The sequence below is a fragment of the Takifugu rubripes genome, chromosome 9, assembly GCF_901000725.2.
Source record: "Takifugu rubripes chromosome 9, fTakRub1.2, whole genome shotgun sequence".
NCBI classification, from domain to species: Eukaryota; Metazoa; Chordata; class Actinopteri; order Tetraodontiformes; family Tetraodontidae; genus Takifugu; species Takifugu rubripes.
In genome coordinates, this window is record NC_042293.1 from 14,075,799 (window position 1) to 14,100,218 (window position 24,420).

General features: G+C 49.8%; 3 protein-coding genes across 7 annotated transcripts; 1 reads left to right on the forward strand and 2 right to left on the reverse strand.

Moving 5' to 3' along the window:
- The first annotated feature begins 1,254 nt into the window (after positions 1–1,254).
- pkp3a (plakophilin 3a) lies at positions 1,255–11,505 on the forward strand. Of its 3 annotated transcripts, XM_011607659.2 has the most exons (14): positions 1,255–1,331; positions 2,597–2,774; positions 5,387–5,484; positions 5,777–6,537; positions 6,948–7,071; positions 7,456–7,660; positions 8,113–8,281; positions 8,373–8,487; positions 8,573–8,737; positions 8,817–8,999; positions 9,077–9,230; positions 9,372–9,567; positions 9,660–9,747; positions 10,605–11,505. In XM_011607659.2, the coding sequence occupies exons 1-14, from the start codon at positions 1,308–1,310 to the stop codon at positions 10,641–10,643; spliced, it is 2,499 nt and encodes an 832-aa protein (XP_011605961.2). In that variant the 5' UTR covers positions 1,255–1,307; the 3' UTR covers positions 10,644–11,505. The 3 variants fall into 3 exon arrangements, with proteins under 3 accessions (XP_011605961.2, XP_011605963.2, XP_029697588.1); XM_011607661.2 differs by lacking the exon at positions 1,255–1,331 and having other exon boundaries at positions 2,381–2,774; XM_029841728.1 differs by lacking the exons at positions 1,255–1,331; positions 2,597–2,774 and adding an exon at positions 2,842–3,166.
- Positions 11,506–11,951: 446 nt separating this feature from the next.
- Positions 11,952–15,118, reverse strand: sigirr (single immunoglobulin and toll-interleukin 1 receptor (TIR) domain). Its single transcript, NM_001280012.1, is given in 10 exon segments — positions 11,952–12,124; positions 12,270–12,447; positions 12,534–12,687; positions 12,758–12,860; positions 12,983–13,126; positions 13,200–13,340; positions 13,696–13,829; positions 13,924–14,131; positions 14,279–14,545; positions 15,052–15,118. Coding segments are annotated over 10 exon segments (1,569 nt in total).
- Positions 15,119–15,538: 420 nt separating this feature from the next.
- LOC101077036 (anoctamin-9) lies at positions 15,539–23,294 on the reverse strand. 3 transcript variants are annotated; one of them, XM_011607663.2, is made up of 25 exons: positions 23,103–23,294; positions 22,879–22,986; positions 22,280–22,354; positions 22,067–22,189; positions 21,860–21,996; positions 21,459–21,508; positions 21,326–21,384; positions 20,844–20,923; positions 20,458–20,592; positions 20,294–20,387; positions 20,153–20,213; positions 19,476–19,558; positions 19,270–19,374; positions 19,015–19,179; positions 18,897–18,933; positions 18,365–18,476; positions 18,205–18,262; positions 18,033–18,130; positions 17,760–17,956; positions 17,535–17,687; positions 17,316–17,463; positions 17,114–17,236; positions 16,809–16,902; positions 16,342–16,454; positions 15,539–16,173 (listed from the first exon to the last, which is right to left on the reverse strand). In XM_011607663.2, the coding sequence occupies exons 2-25, from the start codon at positions 22,897–22,899 to the stop codon at positions 16,158–16,160; spliced, it is 2,337 nt and encodes a 778-aa protein (XP_011605965.1). In that variant the 5' UTR covers positions 22,900–22,986; positions 23,103–23,294; the 3' UTR covers positions 15,539–16,157. The 3 variants fall into 3 exon arrangements, with proteins under 3 accessions (XP_011605965.1, XP_011605964.1, XP_029697590.1); XM_011607662.2 differs by having other exon boundaries at positions 22,879–23,016; XM_029841730.1 differs by having other exon boundaries at positions 22,879–23,294.
- Between the last annotated feature and the right edge of the window lie 1,126 nt (positions 23,295–24,420).

The window sequence follows — 24,420 nt, forward strand, 5'->3', positions numbered from 1 at the left end:
AAATACTTATGTAGACTTTCATCCTTTCTTGCTAATTTCCAGGGGGAAAACACAAGTTGCAGCTTGCAAAATGCAAATGTGTTTTTGACAGTCTCAATTGATGACTGAATGATGTACAACTCAGAAACTCATTTTTCCTCCACACCTACACGCACCTGAAGAGTCATCGGTTAAAACAGCCAGAAAATAACATCACTTAAACAAAGAGAATAATTTAACTGACATTTCACTACATTTGTTATATGTGTTAAACCCTCTCTGGCTCTCAATAAATCTGGTATATTGATCATGTTTCCTTTATTTGATTATGTTCTAGGGATATTCAGAGGCCTCATTTGGTGTTTGAAGAGAGAGCCGGTCTTCCAATAAACAACAAACTTGGGAATTTAAAGACTCAGAAGAGGGAATTAACGCCGGAGGGGGGTGCCCAGGTGAAACACCTGTGGCAATGGTGTAGGGAGGGGCCCAAACCACGATACGGAGTACAATATGATGATTTTCTTGCTCCTTCATTGTTTGTAAATGTATTTGTCTGATTAATAAAATGCTTTTAAATGTACAATTATGTCGAGACCTTTCGTGGGAAAGTGTAAAAGCAGGTGACTCCCATTAGCATTAATCACCTGAAGAAAAGGGATTAAGCTGGCCTAGTTGGGCTTCGCTCTGTGGAAACGGGGAGCTAATGATGCTGGTTTTGATTCCTGTCACCCCCCCCCCCCCAGCTGATGGACTTCTGGAGCCTCATCTCTTCTGAACCCTTTCAGGAGTTCATCGGCTCCTGGATCTTTGAGTAATTCTGCTGTGATTCAGCTTCAGCTGTGAATCAACAGACGTTTGTCTGACGCACCAGACGCTTGTCACTCTCACTCTCTGGTGAAATCACTCTCCCTGAACGAGGCGCACACTCCTGTCACATGGGCGGCCCATTCACAAAAGCAGCTGCTCCGACGCTCCCGTGAGTCACCAGCAACGCGTTGCAACATCCTTTCAATCCACATCGGTCTGCTGCAAAATAAACCCTCAGAAATCGACTTTTCTGTGCAGGCGGGTGCCCACCCCCGTCCAGGCCTCGGCCCCCTCCCCCCAGAGCTGGCACTTCATGTCAGAGACCTTCTTCTGTCTGGTTTTTGACCTCCGATACCTGACAAAGACACTCCTCTGCCCCTCCCTGTCCACATAATCTCCCTTGACTCATCTCTTATTCATTAGCGTAACAATCAGGTTGGCGTCTCTGAATGTAACTGTTGATGCTCTTTCGGGCCACGCCAGATCAGCCCGAACGTCCAGCCAGTGCACATCTGAGAGGAATGTCTGCAGCCACCATGGTCATGGTGAGTAAGGTTATGCATTTACGGAGGTCTCCACTGATGTTCAAGGCCCAGGCAGGAGCTTCTCTCCTCACCCGAGGCCTGTTGGGCAACATGGCGTCATGTTTTGTCACATATGTAAAAGACTGTTTGCACAGGTGATGCACGATGAGGAGCTAGTGTGGAGCAGAGGGAGGAGGACGTCCCCCCTGCTGTAGTGAGCTAAGGGACTTTGACCTGCTGGTATCTACGGAGAGCTTAATTGGCTGAGTAACTCGTGGAGCTTAACGAAAAGGCCCCTTTGACCCCATAAAATCAGGACAGAGATTCTCTTAAATTACAATTTTATAAAAATTGATTTTTAACTTTATTAACAGGCAGGTAGATATTACAGCTCAGAAATCACCATTCCCTCCAGATATGTGTTTATTTGTGCCGGTTACAGTGACTCATAGTTTTCTAAAGGCCTAAAGAAACAGAGGAACCTGAGGTGTGGCCCCGCGTAATAACACCAACTAGAACACACCTGCAAATGTTCCCTGTGCTTTATTCTCACCAAGAAAACTTCTATCTAAAAATAAGTCTAACGTTGAGGAGCAGCTTTGGTGGAGCAGAAGGTGATCGTTGATGGAAAACTGAAAAAACAAACTGCTAAACACACTGTTGTTCCCCCGCATGAATGGGGATTTAGGGATTCTTAGTGGACTCCAGCAATATTAAAGTACGAATAAAAACCGTATTAAAGCAAAAATGAAGTTCCAGTGTGTCAGGAAACCAGTGTGGATTCAACAGGTTGGTAGTGGCGTTGGTATACAGAGTGAATTAGGCTTCAGTGTGAAAACAAACGTGTCACAACGGCGGATTAGCAGCCTAAATAATGAATCTGAGTCATTCAAACGTCATTAAAGGTGGCGAATGACGGTGAATTTGAGGGCCGTTGCAGGGTTGTCATTTACAGTCTCTGTGGGGACCTGAAGGGCGTTTTAATGATGTTCAGGGCGAATTGCCTTAATAACAGTGACGCTACCCTGGGGGCAGACAGCACGGCGATATCTAGGAGGGGACCTGTCGCAACCCTTCCAGGAGGAAGGCTACCTTTGCTTCAGGTGCTCTCTGTGGGCTCGGAGGCTCCACCTCCAGGCGCGCCGCCGCTCCGTGCGCTCCTGCGCTCCTCCGCAGTCGTAGCTGCGCAGACGGCCTGTCCGCACCACCGTGTCTGACTCTTTTCTCCCAAACTTGACACGATGAGCACCGTGGCCTCAGACGGCGTGTTTCTGTCCGCTTTACAGCCCAACAGCTTGGTGACCACCTACGGGCTCCCGTCGAACATCCGCCTGGTGAACGGGAGTTCCGCGTCGGACGAGGTGTCCAGAGCTCAGCGCGTCCAGCAGCAGGTTCAGATGAGACTGGCGGAGAAGTCCACACTTCCGCGTCAGAATGGATCAGCCGCGCACTACGCCATGTCAGGTAAACCCCCGCTTCTGTTGTCACCTTGTGGATCTGAACTTGGTTACCGCGTTTCCGCGTAAAGTGCGCGCATGACGGAGTTGTGCTCGGGGAGAAACTAAAGCTGCAGGTAAAGGTGACACAGGTGGCTGATCGCGCTCTTCCGGCCGAATGACTGACTCGATTTTTTTGGCTTTGCAGCAGCTAAATGAGAGGACAGAAAGCTGCAGCTGCGGAACTATTGTGCTTTCTTTGTGTTTGTGTTTCCGATTTCGGCCCGTAGGTTTGGAAACATTGGCTGGATTTTCATGAAACCTTGCGTGAGCGTGCGCCTGCGTGTGTGATTATGTAATTATATGCAGAGTAACCAAAGTGCCTTATCACCATATTCCCACGGAGATGCTTCCCCCCAGGTATGTTATCTTAACATAAAATGACATAGAATTTGAAGACTGGGCGAGTCCAAAATACTAAAAAAAACACACTTTCACACCCACACATGACGTTGAACTTATTTAGGGTAAGAATTTAGGATTTGATCTGTGGATTTGGGCAGTTTGACGCCCCCGCTGTCACCTGTATTTGTGTGTGTGCAAAGGTCCTGCAGACCTGTTTCCTGTCAGCCTGGATGGGATTTGTTGGCCTGCTCACTCAGCTGGTTTGGAACTGAGCCGCATGCTGGTCTTCCACAGCGCAGCTCCCAGAAAGGGTTAATGTGTAACAGGCTGGAACAAGTGCTGCTTTCATGAGCGCGCTCGATAGTAAGCCGAGTCAGAAGGCCGCCCTCCGTGGAGTTGGGTTTCAGGTCTGACTCAGGTCCAGGAGCTGATGGTTAGAGATACCTGTGATGATGTGTCGCAAGAACGCGCTGTTGTGTCTGGGGTGTTTTCCACCGCTGTCTGCCTGAGCTGGGCGTAAACACCACAATGGCTCCGTCTGGTGACCCGCAGCCGGTCTGCACTTAATAACTTACAGTTTTTGCTCATTGTGTTGTGAAAACACACATTTTTTTTCGGCCGGATGTGGTTAAATTATCCCCGAAGCCGAGTCGGTCTTGTCTTGTCTGCTTCATAAATCTCGTGCGCCTGCCGCTGCCTGATTTGTGACAGCATTCCTCCACCTTCTCATACTTCGCAGCCTTCTCAAACTCGACAGAGCTGCTCCGTGTCAGGTTGGATGGCCAAAGAATCATCTTCTCGCTCTTCCGGTTCTGGCGTTTCCCCGAGGTTGCTTGAACTTTCGTGACTGCATCACTGACACGATTCTGCTGAAGAAATATGTCAAAATCAAACATGAGTAAAGGGGGTGGGGTCTTTTTTGCCCCTGAGCTCTAATGGGAGGCAACAACGCCGCGATCCACCTCATATCCATCTGCAGCTCTCACCTGTTCACCTGATTCCTGTAGGGTCGGTGGGACCTGCTGACGGCTCAGTGGGTTGTTGTTTTAGAGCCGTTCCACCTGAGGGCCTGCTTTAAATTTGATGCATAACTTTACAGCCTCCATTTCTAGTTGTGGTTAATGTCTCTCTGGGTTTACTTGTATAACCTGTGCATAGCTTACAGGTGTCTGTTAAACTCCCCACAGCCTGATCAGAACTCAGCCGTAGGATAGGATCTTGATGTGAGAATGAAGCTGACTTCCCGCTCCCGTTTGTGACATAAAGTCGGCTCCTGCGGTGGATCCCTGCCAGAGCTGCCGGTGTCATCAGGACACAGCGCTGTACCGGCATTTGCTGATCTGGCAAATTCTGCCCCAATGTCATTTCAGTATATTTGTTGTAATGGGATCACTTTCAGCCGCCGCTGCGCCCGTCCCAGGCAGCCGGTTTAACCTGCAAACAGAAAGTGAGAGGCTGTGCACGTGCGCGTGAGAGCGAGGGTGACTGACTAATCGCTCAAAGGTGGACAAGTCTCAGCAAAAAGTCAGCCTTGTTACGAGGCGTGCGTGTCGTAGGGGCTGGGCCAAGAGACGCAATGTGTCAGTCACTTCTAAGCCAACTGGTCCGGACTGATGTGTGTGTGCGTGTGTGTGTGTGTGTGTGTGTGTGTGTGTGTGTGTGTCTAACATCTATGTTTGTGGCAGAGCTGAAGAATCTGTCGATGCAGCAGATATTCATGCATGGGTCAACAACAATGTCATGTTCTGGGGTCCGGTGTCTATGCGTGTTCTTCTGCAGGTTTAACGTGGGTTGGGGGGGGCGTCGATATAAGAAATCGACAGATCTGATCTTTACACGGCCTTGTGCGCCTACACTGAAGCTTATATTGCTATTGTATCTGAATTTAAGGGTTGGCCAATATGAACTCTGAGCAGGTGTGGTTAATGCTAGGTTAGCCTGCTAGGTCGTGGTTGTCGTTCAGTGACGACTCAAAGCTCCCAGAGCCATTTTTATCAATCCAGTGAGCCATTGTTCCCACTTCAGATGCATGTGGGAATAAATATTGGAGGGAAAAAAGGTATTTACTGTTAAACAGACTAAGACTAATGGGATCGTCCTTGGGGTCATGTAGCTGTTTACAATAAACTTGAAACATGATATTCTTGTTGGTAAAGTTCACAAAAGGCCCTGTTGCTGCAGCTGCGTGGCATCGGTATTAATATGTGGCTTTCTCTCCCTGTTCTTCACTTTAAGACTATGGCGGCTCTTCGACAATGAATTATCAAACAAGCAGCTACACCCCGAACTTCAGCTCTAAGTCTTCCTTCGCGTACTCGGGCAGCAGAACGATGGTGAGTCCTGCAGCAATTTTAGAACATGTTCTAAATATTTGGCTAATCAGGTCATGCATCATCTGACTAGATCCAGTAGAAAATAACCAAATGGCACTGGGGTCCTAACCTGCTCCACCGGGCCTCACAGGGTGTGGTATTTCACACTGAGCTGTGAAGTGTCAAGCACTGAGATTTGAGTTCCGCCCTCTAAATTCCTCCCCGAGCTTGTCGAGTGACGAGCCGAGTGACAGAAATGGCTGACGGTTCTGTTCTTTCCCGGGCACGGAGTCACTGTCTTCTCCATCCTCAGGGTCCGCTCATGACTCAGCGGTCAGGCTTTAGCAGCCAGTCCGCCGGCCCCAACATGCCCCAGTACCACAAGATCAGCGTTGGGGGTGGAGGCGTCAGCGGAGGGTTCGTTGGAGGCGGCGGCGGCGGCGGGTTTTACCAGGAAAATATGCGCATGGGCAACTTCCAGGGCACCGTGAGGCACCAGAGCCAGATGGACCATGAGCCCGTCCCCATGCCCGCGGTGGGTCAGTTTAATCCCTGGATTGCAGATGGAAGCGATGCAGGCAGCATGGTCTCGGACCGGGACGCCGTCTACAATCGCCAGTACTCCCAGGGCACGGTCAACGGCTTCAATAGCTCCATGAGGCAAGGAGGAGGCACCATTTCATTCCCCATACACCGGTCCCTCAGCGGCACGCTTTCACGCACCGCCGGCATGTCTGGAGGAGAGGTGGAGATCGTCCACCAGCCGTCCTTCAAAGGCCCGGCTCACCGCACCATCAGCAGGATTACCAACCGCAACCGGATGAGCATGGGGTCGGTGTCCGGAAGCATGCAGCGCCAGATGTCAGGCGGGAGCGCCTACGCTGTGGGTGGGGACAGAGTGGACGGGGGGTTCATCGCATCCGGGCTGGGCATGGGATCTCAGGGGAACCTCATGCAGCGTCAAGGCACCCTGTCCCGTGCCATGTCTGTGAAGAGCATGCACAGCGTGGGCAGGGGCATGGACATCTACGGCGGGCAGATGGAGACGGGCGTCAGCATGGGCAACCTCAGCGGGTGAGACGCTCACTTCGGACTTCTGATGGCATTTGACCAGTTAGATTTCATCAGAATCAAACAGATAAACCTAAAAACTAGGATCAAATCTAACAACAACCTGATCCAGCTGATCAGTGAGAACCGGATCTTTTTAGCTATTTTATAGCAGTAATGCTATCTGTCGAAAGAATGTTACAGAACCAGCCCTTTTTTAATGTAACTGATTCTCTTGGATTTAAGCTGGTGTCATTTATCTGTTTAGGTAAATATCGTGCGTGTCGTCAGGTGTCACACTGGGAGGTGGGGGACTGGTTTTGTGTGTTGTGGATTGGTTCCAGAAATTGACACAGCGTTCCTGTTTTCAGTCAAACGCCGGTTTTAGTGTGTCATCATTCCGAGCCTTTAAGCTGAATTTTCTCCTTTGGTAGGATCACCTCCTTGGACATGCCCACGGCGGTGCAGCACCTCGGCGAGCCCGACCCGGAGCTGCAGGTGCTGGGAGCCGCCTACATTCAGCACGAGTGTTACAACGACAGTGACGCCAAAGTCGCGGTGGGTAACCAGACTAAACTAGTGGTTAGAAATGTCCACAGCTATTATTAAGACGCACATGGAAATGGACTGTTGACATGAAATAAATGCTGTTCCGACTCTTTTCTGGGTCGACCCGCAGACAGAACAGGCCTGTAGAGTGAAGATTGACTCTTGTTGGGGGGAATTTTTATTTCTTAGGATTTAAAACTCAAAAGAAGAGTCCATATTGTCTTTTCAGAATAAGAGTTTGCCACTGTAATGTTTTACTCCACTTGATTTGGTTATTATTGACCAAATATCTTGTAAAAATTTCATAATTTTGTAAATTCTGGCCAAAAACATGCTGAAAAGCTGGAGGCAAAGGTAACAAGAAGCATCATCTTTACCTTTCTGCCACTCTAGGTGCGTCGTTTGAAAGGCATCGGGGAGCTGGTGAAGCTGTTCAACAGCGAGCACCAGGAGGTTCAGCGCTTCGCCACCGGCGCCACCCGAAATCTCATCTTTGAGAACATGGACAACAAGGTGGCGCTGATTGAGGAGGGCGGCATCCCGCAGCTGATCGAGGCTCTGAGGGAAAATGACGACGAGCTCCGCAAAAACATCACAGGTAGGAAAATGCCTGATGTGGAGACGATGTCCGAAGACTGTATGTCCTCGTGATGAACCGGAGAAGGACGACACCCCTGCATTGTAACCAGTCTTCTCCAGGACTGGACACATTCTGAGGCCTCTGTTGCTAAACTGTAAATTGAATGTGTGCGCTCTTTATTCGCTGGCCTCTGCATATCGTAGATCGTTTGAAGAGCAGCAGGCAGAGCTCCAATCTTCCCCTCTTAAGTGTGCAGGCTGTGTCTGAGCCTGTGTTTGAGCCTGCACCTTCCACTCCCTTCAATCCGCTTTTCACTTCCCCTGATTTATGGTGTAGCCGTAAGAGGCCTCATTGAAAAATACAGGCATTTGTTTGCACAGTGGATCCTCTCAGGGTTTTGGCAAGCTGAGGTATTTTGGTTCCTTGACAAGAATGGTGGAGTTGATCCTCTCCGCTGTCTACCTGCGCAGGGATCCTGTGGAATCTTTCTTCCAAAGACAACCTGAAGCAGAAACTGGCACGAGAGACCCTCCCTGAGCTGACGGAGAAGATCCTCATCCCCCTGTCTGAGAGAGAGTCTGGCAACCCGCTTTCCCCTTCCGAGGGTGAGATCTTCTACAACACCACTGGATGCCTCAGGTACGCTTGTCTTTCTGATGAAGACCCCCGTTCATCCTTTTGGACGAGTCCACATCAGTTCCTGATCCCTCTCTCTCACCCCCATGTGCAGAAATCTGAGCTCAGTGAATGAAAAGACCCGCCAGCAGATGAGAGAGCTGCCGGGGCTCGTAGATTCACTGGTGAACTATATCAAATCTTCCCTCGATGACAAGTCCGAGGACAAGGTGAGACGCGGGAGGCATGAAGAAGAGGAAGAAAGAGCACAGCCGATGCTGCTCTCCAACTCTGACTCTATCTCCGTGTTTTTAGGGGGTGGAAAATGCTCTCTGCATCCTGAGGAACCTCTCCTACCAACTCTACCATGAGATCCCTCCATCTGCCCTGATGCGCCTTGAAGGACCCACCAGAGGTCAGGACTCGGGGAAGGGCGACGCCATCGGCTGCTTCACACCTCAAAGCAGGAAAGCCAAGAATGTACGTTTGACTCTGACACCGGTGTCCCTGTAGCGGCCCGTCCGTCTCCCAACAGCGCTGCCTTGTGTCTCCCTGACAGGGCAACAACCAGGACATCTCCACTTTCACCGAGGTCGCTCGGGTGCCCAAGGGGATGGAGTGGCTCTGGCACCCCCAGATCGTGGGCGTGTACAACCGCGTGCTGCATCAGTGCGAGATCAACTCCACCGCCCGGGAGGCAGCCGCTGGAGCGCTGCAGAACATCACCGCTGGGGACAAGCGCGTAAGCAGCTTATTGGGATGACGCCCATCGGGGTGAAGTAAATGATAAACCCAACCCGCCGTGTCTCTGTCCTGCAGTGGGCTTCGGTGCTGAGCCGCGTGGCCCTGGAGCAGGAGCGCATGCTGCCCGTGATACTCGACCTCCTGCGCACCAACAATGACCTGGAGCTGCGTTCCCTCACAGGCTTCCTTCGAAATATGTCCCGACACGCCAAAGACAAGAATGACATGTGTAAGTCTTCCTCTCTTGACGTCTCTATGATCCTACTCCTCTCGTAAGTAGCTGGAAGCGTTCCTGTTCGGAGATGCTGTTTTCCATTCCATCGTGTGGATGGTGAACGTCATCCTGACTATTCCTATGTGTTTGGTGCAGCCACAAAAGTGGTGAACATCCTGGTGACCAAGCTCCCTGCTGACGGACACCAGAAGGAGCCCTCCAGCGAGGTGGTGGTCAACATCTGCGGCGTCCTCAACAACCTGGTGACCAGCAGCTACCTGGCGGCCAGAGACATCACCTTCTTTGATGGTCTGCCTAAACTGGTTGGCATCAAAGACACACATGACAACAGGTGAGTGGTCGGTCAGGTAACTGGGTCACGGTTCCATGATGGGCTCCAGTGGTGTGGTGAACACGAGTGTTTTCTTCCTCCTCTCCTTTTAGCTCTGGGAAGGTTAAAGCAGCCAAAGCTGCGTCAACGGTTCTGTGCAACATGTTCCAGTACAAGAAGCTGCACAAAACATATAAAACGGTAAGAAAAGTACAGAAACGGCAGGTAAATATGCACGATTATCTCCAAAACAACAGAGGGCAGGACAGGTGAGGAGCCTGATCGAAGGGAAGCAGGAATACATTCAACGTTCCAAAATATCAACTTTTGTTTCATTCTTCTAATAATTGGGATGTTGGGAGACGCTGATTTCCCTTTATAATTTCTCCCTTCGGTAAAGAACCTGTCAGTTTAACAGATTTAAACGAGTTCCATGACAATGTATCCAGTGTCCTGGATGTTGCTACAAGCAGGAACAAGTTGGATTCTGCTCCACCTCTGCATGTGTCAGTGGCCACGTGAGAAAGGCTGCGCGTGTGTGTGGGTGTGGGTGTGTGTGTGTGGGTGTGGGTGTGTGTGTGTGTGTGTGTGTGTGTGTGTTAACGAGTGGGCGGGTGGAGGTGGAGGACTCCATCAGATGACGTTTTCTTTCCCGGAATTCCGTCAGTCAGATGGCTGTACTCTTACGGTACACCTGTATCAGTTCAAACTGCAGTTCTTTCACCACCCTGCCGTCCCGCCCTGCGCCGCCCTGCCCCCCCCCCTCTTGGGCAGGGCCAGGTAGGTTTACTGGCTTTCACAGTTCATGACTCTCCACTCCCATGGGTGCGGCATTTGCCTTTTGAACATCCTCATGAACAAGTCTCAGCAGAGCAACAAAATGGTCTCAATGCCTGTCTGACAGTGAGGGTTGCTGTATGAAATAATTACACACATTTAAATGTATATTGTGGGCCGATTGGCCACTTTGGATACACCTGGTGACACCTGTGTATGTGTGTGTGTGTGTGTGTGTGTGTGTGTGTGTGTGTGTGTGTGTGTGTGTGTGTGTGTTACAGAAAGGGTTCATGAGACGGGATTTTGAAGACATGGTTTAAGTCAAAGATCATGGGAAATCTCATCTCACCAGTGCTGCACACTTCCCCCCATTCGCCCCTCCTGGAGCAGATTCTCTTACCTGAGCAGGAGTTGGAAGGGTTATTAAACGTTTGCTTCGAGTTTTGCATCAACACAGACACACAAAGTGTGTGTGCGTGTGTGTGCGCGCGCATGTTTATTGTTTCCCTCAGATTTGCACAGTTGAACAAAACGTGGCTCCGGATCATGGACTGTTGATGGCTGGATGATCTGTAACTCTGAGTTTGAACTCTCTTCATTTGGATTCTGGGATTTCTTCTGTCAGATGGCAACGTGCACGCACCGCCAAGCAAGAGTGTGTTTTTTTTGTAAATAGCGCGTCCTCTTTTATGCAGATATCCTTTTTATATAGTGTAGCAATGAACTTTGTACATTTTTTTTCAATAAAGGTAGTCGTTGAATGTAAACCTCAGGAGTTTGGGAAAAAAAAAAGCTTTGCTCAGATTTGAATGTTGTCTTTCAGAAATTATTCTACCTTCAGACTTTTGTATTTTAGTGTTTCTCACATGTAAGAAGTCAAAATTGTGCCATTATTTCTCAGAATCAGAACATATCAATGTTGGTTTTTTAAACAAATGCTGAGACATTTTATTTCCTAAATAGAAAATCAAGATTCCTCAAGTACCATCTGCAATATCAGATGACCTGATTAAATGTCCATTTGAAAGTTAATGCAACTTCTGCTTGTAAAACTTTGGTTTTGTTTAAAAATCACATTTTAATCGGACGTCGCGGATGTGCGGTGTTGATTTGTGTTGTGTTTGTGTTGCATTTTGACACCTGTATCGTGTATTTTCAGCAAATAAAGACACCGATTAGAAGGCGACCTGTCATTTCTGCTGTAGCGCCTCAGAGCTTGTCGCTGACATGGCGGAACGCCGACCACGCCCTGTTGACATATTTGCTCCTGCTCAGACAGGAACGATACCAGACCCTCCCTGCTACGCCCTCATCTCGGTCCTCACTTTGGTGAGCTTCACGAGGCGCTGAAGAAGAAGACCTGGTTTCAAACTGCTTTATTACAAACAGTTGAACGTGCTAACAAATAGCAACAACTCCATTTCTGACCTTCAAACGTGCGATTTCTGACAGCACTCTGCCCTCTGCTGGGGAATCCAGCAGGAAACTCTGTCTTTACATATAATTTACGCCACTCGTTCACACAAATATTCCACATACATTCCTGTACAATTTCTAAAATTTAAAAAGAAAAAGCTTTAAACACAACGCAGTAGATGAACACTGTTCAGGACAGAGAGGAGAGCGGATCAGATGTCTGCTTCGGAGACCAGACAGTAGAAGTCCGAGCGGGTTGCGTAATTGCGAGAGCCCAGGTCCGACACGTCGATGTCAGAGGGTTTGGGCTCGGTCGCAGTGGTGGGAACAGCCGGGAGCACGGGGGCTTTACAGGCCAGAGCTTTATACACGGGGAGGTGTAGCCCTGTAACAGGACGAAAAAGAGCTTATTTTATTGTAGATCATTTACACACGACAATTCTGCTGCATAAAGTGGACTAATGATGCTCCGCGTGATGCCCAAGTGGGCGGCAACCTTTTGTTGACCTCAGGGTCATCGCTGCCCTTACCCAGATCTCCTGCGGGGTCAGTGTCTGAATGACAGTCCAGGTAATCGGGGTTGAGGGTCAGCATCGGGTCCTTGTCGTCTTGCAGCATGGTCTGAGGGTCACCCGCAGACTGACTGCGGTAGACCACCCTGCGAGGCATGGCTAAAGCTAGCTCCTTCCAGAAGACAGAAGAAGGAATCTAAACAGCAGAGACACAAAGTAAATACAAATAATCCTCCTCTGCTGAAAGATAAAACAGTGCTCCCGTCTTCTCAGAAGTCTCACCACGGAGTTGTGCCTCCACGTGAGCACAGTCAGCCGGTGGTGGTGCTCGCCAATCAGCTGCTTGATGTCGGGCCTCATGCGTTTGGACTGACCCTCCAGCACGATGACGATAGCGGGATGCTGACACAGCTCCAGCAGGCGCAGGAGGCCCTGCCTGAGAAGGGAGGCACGGCAGCGTTACAGCAACACTGACATCATGTGGCGGGACGGGACAGAAATCCCACCTGAAGTTAGCGTAGCACCACTCCTGCTCCAGATACGCATACGAGAGCAAGACGATAAGACGCCGGGAGCGACTCATGTTCATCAGCAGCTCAGCGGAAGGTTCTGGTTGAAGGAAGGGATAGACGTACATAAAACATTCATTGAGCTGAAACCTCTAAAACACAGGAAACAACAGTTTCAATGTAGCTAAGAGGCAACAGGCTAACTGGAAGTCGTGCTCCTACCTCCTCCAGGCAATACATCGTTGTCATTCAGATGCACCTTGTAAGCATTCTTAGTCTCCAAGTAAGGTTTGAGGATAAAGTTGACAAACTTCCTGTCGTGGTCGTTGTTCACGTAGGAGATGTAGGCATCGTACAGTTTCCCATCTGAGGACGTGGAGACGGACTCAACTCACTGTTCTGCACAGTGTTCGAACAGGACGTGACGAGAGGTTTTTACCGTTGAGCTCGTAGTCCCCGTAAGAGTTCCTGTACCAGAGTTTGATATTCAGGTGGCACCTGGAGAACACGACAGCAGCAACACCCAGGAAGAGGAGGAGGAGGATGGCTGCGACGACCGCCGCGGTGTGGCTGGGACCGCCTGGCCGAAGAAGATTCCAGTATAATCAGGCCATACGGACAGAGCCACGCTGTGCTAAGCTATTGCTATATCCAAACTCTTTGAAAGTAATACTATTCCAGGGAATTGGACTGCTTACTGCCATCTCCAGATATCTCCTGAAATTGTTTTAATACAATAACCTTCATGGTTTCTGTCTAAAGTGCTGCCCATGGTTATATCGCCCCCTGCTGGGCAGTTTTAATAAGGCTGGGAACGGATAGAACAGACAGATGGGGCAACTTCATCTGGAGTGTTGTCTAATTATGAAAATAAAAAGCCTTGATTCATAAATCCAGTGGGAGGGTTACACCTTTAAGAACCAAAGCGTACTTACCGGTACTAATGCTGCGCACGTGGAACTGGAGAGAACTGTTCCTGACGGTGCAGCTGTACGTCCCCACATCGTCGTGCTCAGTGAGGCTGATGGTCAGAAGACTGTTCACCATCAGCTGACCAACAACAGGAGACCTGAAAAGGAAGGTCTGTTACTCTTCAGTACTTGTGATTAATGCATGTGCATCATCAATAATGGAAAGATGATGCTTTAAAAGCTTCAAATCACCAGGACGTGGTGTTCTGCATGTAAAGCGTGTGGTTGCCGAGGGGCCGGCTCTCTCTCCTCCACTGCAGCGTGGTGTCACATTGCTCCTCTCCCGGCTCCACGTACAAGAGCGCAGTACAGTTGAGTGTGACCTCGGAGCCCACATGCCCCAGGTACGTGGTCACGTTCCCATTTGGTTTGAACACTGGAGCTTTGGTGCACGAGGACTCTGTCAAAACACACTGCTGTTACAGAGCTGCGGACAATGGAGGCCTTCATGTCCAGGACCAGCCCGGGCAGCAGAGCCTGCAGGTGTTCCACGACCGCCTTCACCCTCTAACACGGTGGCAGGCTGGAAAAGTGTATTTACAGGTACCTTTAACGAGGAGGCGCTGGGTAAACGAGGCCGAGCTGTTGCCCTGGTGCACGCAGGTGTAATTCCCCTGGTCTTCCAAACTGACAGAGGCAAAGTCCAAGTATGCTTTTCCATCCTGTCCAGGGAGGCGACGACAGTCCTTCTGCCAGGCAGGTTTGAAGAGGGGGGAGGGAGGCTCCAGGGGGCAGTTCAGCCGGTAAGGAGGCTCCTGGGGACCCGCAGCGACCACGTGCTCCTGCACTCTGGACTCATCCACGCACGACTGAGCTGCAAACAGAGACAGAGGCGGAGTCACGTGATCCTCCCTTAATTTTAGAGACCGCGGTTTGCATACAGGCCCTGGATCCACTGTGAGGACCGGACTGTCTGGACAAAACTGACCAGACGGATCGGAACCGCAATCAATCTCAGGCACACAAACTCGATAAGGGGCCCCGACGTTTCAAAACTCGTTATTCCAGATATACAGCGCATGCGCTCACCGCGCACGTCAAAACGACACCAATATTTTATAAACAAAGGGACACTCAATCGGGTCCAAAGTCCGGTCTTGTCCTTCTGTTCCCCGGCAACGGCGCGTGACTGGGACAGATACGGTGACCCCGAGCCCAGTGACCCCAAGATTGTTGACCTCGTATCTCCAACAAGTGTTTAAAAGGCTGAATCCAGCGAGCCAGAGCCCCGATTTTGCTTCACGAAAATAGTCGTCGAGCCATAGAAAGTTTAAACTTGACTGCCGAACCCTCAGCCCAGTCCAGTTTATATGATCCTACCAGCCGCGAGGAAGCTCCTGTTCCATAGATGGGCGCACACCAGTACGAGGGCGACAGTTAACGCCATGGGCCGGAGTCTTCCTCTTCGTCCTTCCTCATCCGCTGGAACTACATCACTGGCCCCGAGACTTCCCCTCACTAAATGACACTTCAGTAGCCGCGAGCAGACGCGCAGCGCGGTCGGGAACGTCCGCAACTGCACCTGGTCAAACCTGAGGGCGCCGCCCATTGGCTCTCCGTGACCACGTGACGCGCTCGCCGGCTTCCACCTGTGCGCGGCGACGGTTGGCTGTGAGGACAGAGCCGCCCAGAGGAGGGCGCCAGAGCGCCACCCGAACCCTCAGCCACAGTCGGTTTGTTCCCAAAAAAGAATCACTTATAAAAGTAAATTTGCAATGGGAAGATTGATGCTTTGGCTCCCAACGACAATAACGTGGGCATTAAAAATAAATGAATAAATAAACGCAGTAAATCATAAACATGTATTAAATAATATTTTATTAGATAATGGAATGAAAAATGTCATTAAGCAAACAACAAACACTGTCCGTCAATCATTTTGTCAGTACAAATAAGGCTGTCAACACCATCAGCAAATAGTTTTATATCTAAAACACATTACGTGAGGCGAATCACACACTCTCACTTCATATAAAATACTGCATTTTAATGCAAAACACAAGTTGCTTGATTTACAAATGGCACAATCAGCACAGAGTGCAGAAATCACATTCACCGCAGCTCTTTTTTCCTTCAATATAAGGCATCGTTTTAACGCACATCTGCAGGCAATAGCAGTTTAAATTAACGCCGCACGTTCCATAAAAACGCTCAAGCACGTCTCACAAAAAGAAAGGCTTCACCAGCAAGACATCAGTGCATTCTCTGAATAGAACTATCTCATTGCAGATGCAGCCAGTAAAGTTAATTACTGTACAATTGTCATCTCATCTGTGCATTTGCTGGACAGTCTGGACGATCTGGTCCGTGTCCGAGCCCTCCGTCCGAAGCCGACAGAGCCGTGATCCAAGGCCGGATCCCTGCGACGGTCCAGAAGCTTCAGCGCCGAGGAAACGACCTCACTGGGGCGCAGCGTTCGAATGCCGTCAGGCTTCAGACGAGCTGGAAAGAGAGAATCAAATGTGATCATCTTAAGGTCATCTTAGCTATGACGATCAGACTGATCAGGAGTCGACCTCATGACCTCGTGCAGTTCCCGTGGGACATTATTTCAGATCAAAACTAAACCAGCCACCTCACCTGTCTGACTGCATATTGTTGGTGACTCACCTGAGTTCCTCTTTTAGCCTGTTGAGTTTGTCAAAGAGTCTGTCGTTCTTGACCTGCATGGGAGCGCTCGGCACGAACCACGCTGCCACGAACTTGAATATGACGACGATGTGCTGTGGGCGGAAGAAAAGAATGTCAGGAATGTCAGCTCATTTTTAACCTCTGACGGTATTTTCAGGTGTGATATTCATCTCTTTTTAAAGGTGTTATACTGTATCTGCATGCACCAGATATGGCCTCACTGGATCAACTGGTATTATGGGCATGATGACAATAAAGCTATTCTATTGAAGTGAGACGAAGAAAGTTAATCCAGAACGTCATCAAATGAATTTGTCCTCAGGTAGGAGCTGCTGCTAGCTCATCGGCATGCTAACCTCTGTATTTACGCAGCCCAAATTCATTTATGCTAACGTGGTACCAGGCCCTGGATGGTCTCGGTTGTGCTGCTGGGCTTCCCGACTCACCTCAAACAGGATGACAAACGCGAAGCGAACGGCTGAGATCAGCCAGAACTGCGGAGTCAAACTGTAATCTTCGTTGCTCCTGTGATCTTTGTAGCTGCAAAGAGAAATGGGCCCTTTAGTGTGAACAATTTAGGACACAAAAAGACCAAAGACACATGAGCTTGTTAACAGTGAGACGCCTGGTGGCGGGCTGCGGTAAGGAAAGTAGCGCCTCCTCCCAACTGCTTTAAGTACCCAGCAGCCACCTCACAGCTACGTTAAAATAAACTCCACATGATGATAAGATGTAAGACATAAGATCAAACCTGCAGTGGGAGACATTCAGGCCGCCCGCGGTCACCATCTGATTAGGGGAAAACTCGTTGAGAATGTTGTGGTCGCCCATCCGGGCGATGGAGAGGCTGTTGTTGATGTAGCCGGTCATGCAGCTGAGGAGAGAGAAGGAGAGAAGTCAGTTATCGCTCAGAACCGGACAGGATAAAGTAGGTCCCAGCAGTCCCTCCTTACTCGATATCTGGCACGGTACCGTTGGCGCACGGCCCGTAGAGGTAGCGGTACACCAGTCTGGGGATGAAGTCCGAAGACACGCCGATGACCAGCCCGTTTGCGATGACAGCCAAGACGCCGATGGCCTCCAACACGTTGATCCACACGCCTGAAGAAGAGAGACCGCGACCCTGAACAAACTGGCGTGGCGCGAGCGAGCGGTTGAACAGTCACCCTCACCGATGTCGTTTGTCTTCTTGGGAACGAGTCTGCGCTCCAGCGTGACCATCTTGATGGCGTCCAAGCGTATCTCGATGACGTTGTTAATGAGGGCCAGCAGAGGGGCGAGTGGAAACGCAGCCACGAATATGGTGGTGAAGCTGAACTGGATCACTAAGAACACGGCAACGGCGAATATTAGACGAAAAACAAGATTCCGCTGTGCGTCTCGAGTGTTGCACGGACCCATTTCCAGGAACTCGTTGAAGAGGCTGAAGGAGTCCACGTTGTTTAGACGGTAGTTGCTCAGCCAGTTTCGAAGCTTGCAGTTGTCGCACAGCTCGTCTCCGTCTTTGGCCTCCTGCTCGTCTTTCAGGTAACAGTGGGCGCATTTCCTCTGCAGCTTCTGGGTCCTTCTCCTCCTCAGCCACCTGTGGAACCAGCTGACGAACCCCGACACACACGAGTCACGTGCGTTGCCATCAACACACACCAATCGCAGCGGCCGGTTGCACTCACGGGCCGGTGAACTCGAAGATGTTGCTGATGGTTTGTTTGAGCACCATGATGATGGCCATCTGGATGAAGAGGTCTGTGAGGCATCCGCTGGGGTGACACTGGGGAGGGACAAAGTCCAGCGTTAACAGAGGCCTGATTTCAACCTTGGAGGTGAAAACAATTCATGCTTTACCTCCTCCAGCCTCCATTTCCCTGCAATTCGAACATAACCACCAGGGTGACCATTTATCCTGCCGTGCATGTCAGGGAAGCAAAACACGATTAGCGTTAGCTGGCCCACGAGTCCCAAGCGTTTCGTACATCTGGACCTTGAGTTATGACATTGTTCTTACCTGCCCAGAAAGAAGGCCACGTAGAAGAGGGAGGAGAAATAGGTGAAGAACTGGAAGGTGAACATCTTGACCGTGAAGCTCTTCTCCGTGGCAGCGAAAGATCGCGTTTCCTCTAATCGAGACACACCCCATGTCAGGATCGGGTAAAAGCCACAATCTCACCGTTACCTGACCCACTTTGGGTCCAACATAATGCAGAACTACACTGACTTTACATAAGACAAGGGCTCTAAAGAAAACAACTTTATGTCCCTCTGAGGAAACGTCCCGTCTCTGAACCTGCCGCCGCTTATCTGCCTGGCCCGTGTGCCTCTGACCTACTTCCTGCCTGATTACCTGCTGTCCCACTTCAGACTGAACTACTGTCAGTGCTTGATGACCATAGGGCTGAATAATGCGGTTTGTTGCTGCTGCTTCAACTGACGTCGGCGCTGTTTTGCTAATTCTGTTTGCACTCATCCAAACCCCTGCACAACACAACACAGCGAGCTCGCAACCCGGATCAGTTCAAGTCTTTAAATTGAGGGTTTACCAATTTCGCAGAGCTTCATGGCAACGATCCGGTTGATCTGCAGAGACAAAGACGAGATCAGAGTCAGAGAGGACGCCGCCGACAGGAGACCGAGCCCCTGGCGCTGCTGCCTGCGTACCCGGGTCATGACGGTGATGATGAGGTAATGCAGGACGGCCCCCAGCATCATGGCTCCGGTGTTGGAGTGGTTGCTAAGGAACTCCCACGATCCCTCGGCCAAGAGCACAGCGGCGATCACCCTGAACACCACCAGGGCGTGTGTCAGACCAATGATGACCAATATCTGTGAGGAACAAAAAGGCGCACGATTGTCTTCGCCAGTCACCGTAGACACGAGTCTGACCGTCCAGAAGAGAGTGAAAACGCCACCCACCATGGCGGTGACGCAGATCAGCACCAGCGTGCTGCGCAGGTAGGAGTGCTTGTACTTTTTAGGCTCGCAGTTGACGTTGTTGACGATCTCTAGGATCAGCTCCTCCTACGGTCAGTTAAAACACTCTAAAACACTCAACCCCAACGTTGATGGTGCCTTTACTGAAATGCAATTCCAGAGCAGGAACAAGCGAAAAGTGACGGTACCTCCTCCTCACACCAGTCAGAAACCTTCCATTCACATACGTATGAAGCCCGGTGCCGCTTCCAGAACTCCAGAAACAGCGTCGCTGTTGCACGGTGAAACAGCACAAGTTAATTGTAGTTGACTAAAAGATCCTTGAAATGTCTTATTTGCTTTAAAGCTGCAATCAAAACACCACTTTCATTAATCAGCAGATGCGGGTCTGATAGAGATCAAAAACACCACTGCTTCGCAGAAAACAGGCAGCGAAGTTTCCTTTTACTAATCTGATCTGTACCAAGTACCTGACAGGAACTTCCTGAATAGTGAAGCTGTCAGATCTCACATAAAACACGCCAACGCCTGGCGGCCAGAGAGGAGCGCTCAGAGCTAGCTTGGTAGCAGGTTACCCTGAGCAGATACCAGCAACAGCCTCTGGCATCCTGCTCAGTTTCAATGTTTTAAAGATGGCACATGAACGGATTGAACTCCCCCGTAGCCAGATGGCTGGGAATGATTGAGATGAGAAGGTGGGGATGTTGCATTTCCTTGGCAGCGCGTGCGTTACATAAACATCCAACTTGCATAACACAAGCCTGAGGCGGATAAAGGGTTTGTTTAATATGAACAGAAATATCGAAGTTTAGGGAGATGGAATTATTATATGTTATCAAAAAAAACGACGTGACGTGGAACTCACCCCACACTGCCATGAACATTGCAAACAGGACCGTACCATTATTATCGAACAGCAGGCTCACCTGCGGGGGCAAATAAGCCGGGGTGAGGACAGAACCAACGGGACAACTTTGAGCCGTCTGCCGAGCGCACGTGGTCGTACCTTGGCATACGTGCAGGTGTCAGACAGCTGCCACACTTTACACCTGCGGTCGCAGAGCGGGCACATGACCGTGTCGGCGTCGCAGACCTCCTTTCTGTAAGAGAGCGGAGGGTTCAGCGCCGAGCCGGCGACACAGATACGGCGGGGTCGGCGAGGACGCTCACATGAGAGGCGAGCTGTTGAAGAAGGCCAGGCCATAAAGGAAGACTATGACCCCGATGAGAGCGGGCGGGATGAGAAGATACGTGTACCAGCCCAGCCACAGGTAGTACAAGGCCACCTTCTCCCCAAAGTAGTTCCTGACATGAGGGAAAGAGCAAAGGTCACGAGGTCACACATATATCCACTCACATGTGGCCAGTTTCATGATGGTGATGGTATATTCCTGTATTACAGTGAGCAACTGACTAGCAGGGGCGCTACATTTTAAATGGCGCCTGCGTGGGCGCACCGACGCCGAACGCCGGCGGCCACTTCACAGCAGAAAAACAATAAGGCTGCAATAATTGCGACTGTAAAGGGCAGAGTGGTGATGCGGCGCGGTCTCAACCTGACAGCAGTTATGGGTTGCCCTTGGAGACAGGCGGTCCATCGTGCCCAGCTCTCCTTCAGCTCTTTCTGTTTCTTTTTCTGGAAGGCGAGAAACAACGCGAAGATCAGACACGAAGCTTCGGCGGCGTGAATAATGATGCGCACGTCCGCCGCCATCGGAAACGCGGCCGGGGCGTTCTCGCGGAAACCGAGCGAGGGTTCATATGTCAGTGTACGTTCCCGCCCACTCACTCCCGGCGCTGCCTGGCTCACTGCGTCATGGTGACTCACGATGAATTCTCTTTAGCACATTCTTCACCTGCGATGATCTATTGTTTCCCGAGGATGAAGCCGAGTTTCGCTTCATCATTTTAGACGTCTCTTCTCCAGCAGAAACAACCACCGGAGGCGCCAGGAGCTCGCTTTTGCTTTCGTTCTTACGGGTATTCGACGTGTCAAGCGTGCAGCCTAATCAGTTTTCATAAATCTTTATCTCTTCACCTCATGCAAGCAGAACCTGGCTTCAAAGACCTTCATCTTCATGAGGTCCCGTAAACTCTCTGGGGAGCAGAGAAAGGCGACAGTTGAGGCGTCGGATTGGACATTAAACCAAGGCGCGGCAGGTTTTTCTCACCTCCAGACTGAATCGGCGTGTGAGTCAAGATGAAATGGACAATCCTGATCCTGAAACAGGGACAGAAATAAAGGGCATGAATAACGATGGTTTGTGACTGAACCGGTGACATTAAAGTTAAAATAAGTGATATAGTCCCAGTTGACTGTGTTTGAGATAAATGTTTTTAACCACATTATGCACACATGGCGCTAACATTGAGCTTCGGGGTTGCTAACCGACGTAGCGGACTGGGAAGTGAAATTTCATTCCAAACTGAAGCAACAGGTGCGCTCCCCCCCACCTCTGCCGCTCCGCTACATCAGGAGCGTTGCCTCCTTCCTCACGTCCTTATTAATTCATCGGTAATAACAGTGTCGTTAATATCAAGTCAGAGTCGCAAATGTCTGAGTCGGACCTACCGGGTGCTGAGCGGGACGGTATTCTGATCCGAACTCCAGTTGCAGGCATCGGACACTTTGAGCAGGTACCTGTACTTCTCAAAGATTTCTTTGGGTGCTTGAATCCCATAAAAAACGAGGTCGTCGTTTATAATTTTCTGAAATAAATGTTGATCAGGTTAGAGGGCCGCTCGGGGAAGAGAAACCTGGTCTGCAGCAAATGCTCACAGTGACTTTAATGTTCTTTTTCTTCAGCTCTTCGATGTATTCGATTTGCTTCTTGAACGCCTCCCGCTGCTGGTTTTCAATCGTCTTGGCAACCAGGACGTAGTCGTAGGACAGAGGTGTATGCTGGGTGACAAAAATAATCCTCCTGCTTTAGACTACAAAAGCTCAAGCGGGGTCTAAAACTGTGATTTTGAAGGCACATCAGCTTCTTACCACGGGAGGAAACGACATCTGCTCATTTCCATTCTCTCTCACCACTCCCATTAACTCCAGTAGCTCGATACTGGGCTGCAACAACAAAAATGGAAACCAACATTATCCCCCATGCAGAGCATGTAGCAGCCACATGTGGGAAGTGGAGGAGTTCTCATTTAAACTGCAGTAAATGAACGTGGTGACTTCGATACGAGTTAATCTGGCTTCATCAAAGCAGCAGAGAGGTTATGAGAATCCTGTTCCCGGTGACACATGGGGGTGTGTCAGGCAGCACCGGAGGAATCCGTGTTGAACCGGGAGGACAGGCAGCGGACACTGGATCTAACCCGACCTGGGATGGACATGTTCTCCATCCAAACAGAGAAGGGGCTCCATTACCAAACCTCTACGGTTATAATGTGGTGGGACACAGTTTGTGTCTGAGACCTGTGGAATCTCAGCTGCCTGTATCTATCCTGCAGTCGGAGCTTGCCTCTGGAACTTGGAATGAAAATTCCACTGTTTTCCCTTATTTCTTCTGGCAAAGCAGGTGTTTCTCCGTTGCACAGCTCGCATTAATATTCCAGTTGTTAATATGAAGGTTGTGGATCACCTACCTGCCTCTTGTGGCCCGTCATGGTGAGAAGATCCTCAACGTTGATGCCACTTGCGATTAAAAACAGGCTTCATCCACCATTGTTGGACACCAGAACCTCAGATGCTCTCTGGTCCGACAGGAAAACCACATGAGGGCCCTACAGCGGGCCATAAGCAACTTCCGCGCTTGCTTCAGACGCCTTGTTGAATTACGAGGTAAGGAATGTAAAAAAGGCGACTCTACCTGTTGCTGCTGCCACTGCGGTCGTCTCTTGTAGCCTCCCACCTTTGTGCTCACGATGTGGTCATCGTGCTCTGAAACTAACGAAATAAGTGTCTCGTTGACGCGTCTCGCCGCAGCGACGGCGTGACCGTGCCGATCGTCAAGTGTAATGACCGGAATGCCCGATTCCTGCTGCCTCCTCCTCGGCGGGGCGCAGTGACACACGCCCGCCGCTAGAGGGAAGCAAACGGCGCTGCGTCAGCTGTGACTCACGTTTGGAGGAACCACGCTAACGCAGGCCTGTCCAAAATGAAATAAAAATAACCTTTCAGTGCGTGAAACCTTCAGCTGGGAGGCATTCTGAAGTTCTGGTCAAGACAGGCTGCGCATGTGTACGTTACACTTGCATATGGAGAGTCTGTGTTGCAAAGGATTGCTGTCTAAAAATCTGTATATTTCTAAAACCTAATGCACTACGAGTAAACTAACATGATTACTTTTATTCATTTCTGATTATTAAGTGATGTTTGGTTTTCATTTTCTACATTTCAAAATTAAATTTTGATTTTAAAAATGTCTGTTTTAAGTTATGTTTTCATCCGAGACATCCTTCCCTATAATTAGGTAGGGCTGGCCCTTGATGTTTTTCCTTAATGTCATGCGCACAGTTGTGTGGATCTATTTCTGTCCCCTTTCACTAAGACCGTCAGAAAGAGAGAAAAACTAAAATGTTTATCGAGTGACCCTGGGATGGGTCTGTTATTAAAGACTTGGTCGAGGAGGGACACCCAAGAAGACCCATATGTCACAGATGAGAGCCCGAATAAAAAGGGGTCGCGATAATAAGCAGTTGTGTTTCTAGATGTTGCCACACCCCACAAGGAGGGGTGTAATAACAACTTTACCGGACTGTGCAAACCACTTGAAATAGAACAGGGGGAAGCTGCTGGTGTTGCTGCAGCGGACTCGGATGGAGGTGCAGGTAGCAGAAATGCAGGCAGGAGCAGGCACACAGCAAAATCGTGTGCTAAATTAACACCGGGGGTGTTAAATCCAACACTAGAACAATGTATATATGTGTCCACAAGTGTTAAATTAACACTTTGGAAAGCTTTCATTTTTATAACACTCTCACGGTGTGATTACGACACAGAAATGACTTTAAAATTAGCACTGGTTATTTTACTCTCCACTGGTGTCAGTGCTATAAAATCAGACTACACTAGAGTAGATTTAGTAACACTCATGAGTGCTAAAATATTAACCCTGAGGGTGTGGAACGCTGTAACCAACCAATGCCCCCCCCAAATAATGTAGCGCCAATAACCTACAACCCAAT

What these genes read in the sequence shown, in the direction of transcription:
- pkp3a (XM_011607661.2), top strand. Translation starts at nt 2,552, where the DNA reads ATGAGCACCGTGGCCTCAGACGGCGTGTTTCTGTCCGCTTTACAGCCC. An exon ending in AACACCACTGGATGCCTCAG is followed by an intron (nt 8,282 to 8,372) that starts GTACGCTTGTCT and finishes CCCCATGTGCAG; the next exon opens with AAATCTGAGCTCAGTGAATG. An exon ending in TGCACAAAACATATAAAACG is followed by an intron (nt 9,748 to 10,604) that starts GTAAGAAAAGTA and finishes TGTGTGTTACAG; the next exon opens with AAAGGGTTCATGAGACGGGA.
- LOC101077036 (XM_011607663.2), bottom strand. Translation starts at nt 22,899, where the DNA reads ATGACGGGCCACAAGAGGCAG. An exon ending in TCATCACCGTCATGACCCGG is followed by an intron (nt 18,934 to 19,014) that starts GTACGCAGGCAG and finishes TTGTCTCTGCAG; the next exon opens with ATCAACCGGATCGTTGCCAT. An exon ending in CATGAAGCTCTGCGAAATTG is followed by an intron (nt 18,477 to 18,896) that starts GTAAACCCTCAA and finishes TGTCTCGATTAG; the next exon opens with AGGAAACGCGATCTTTCGCT.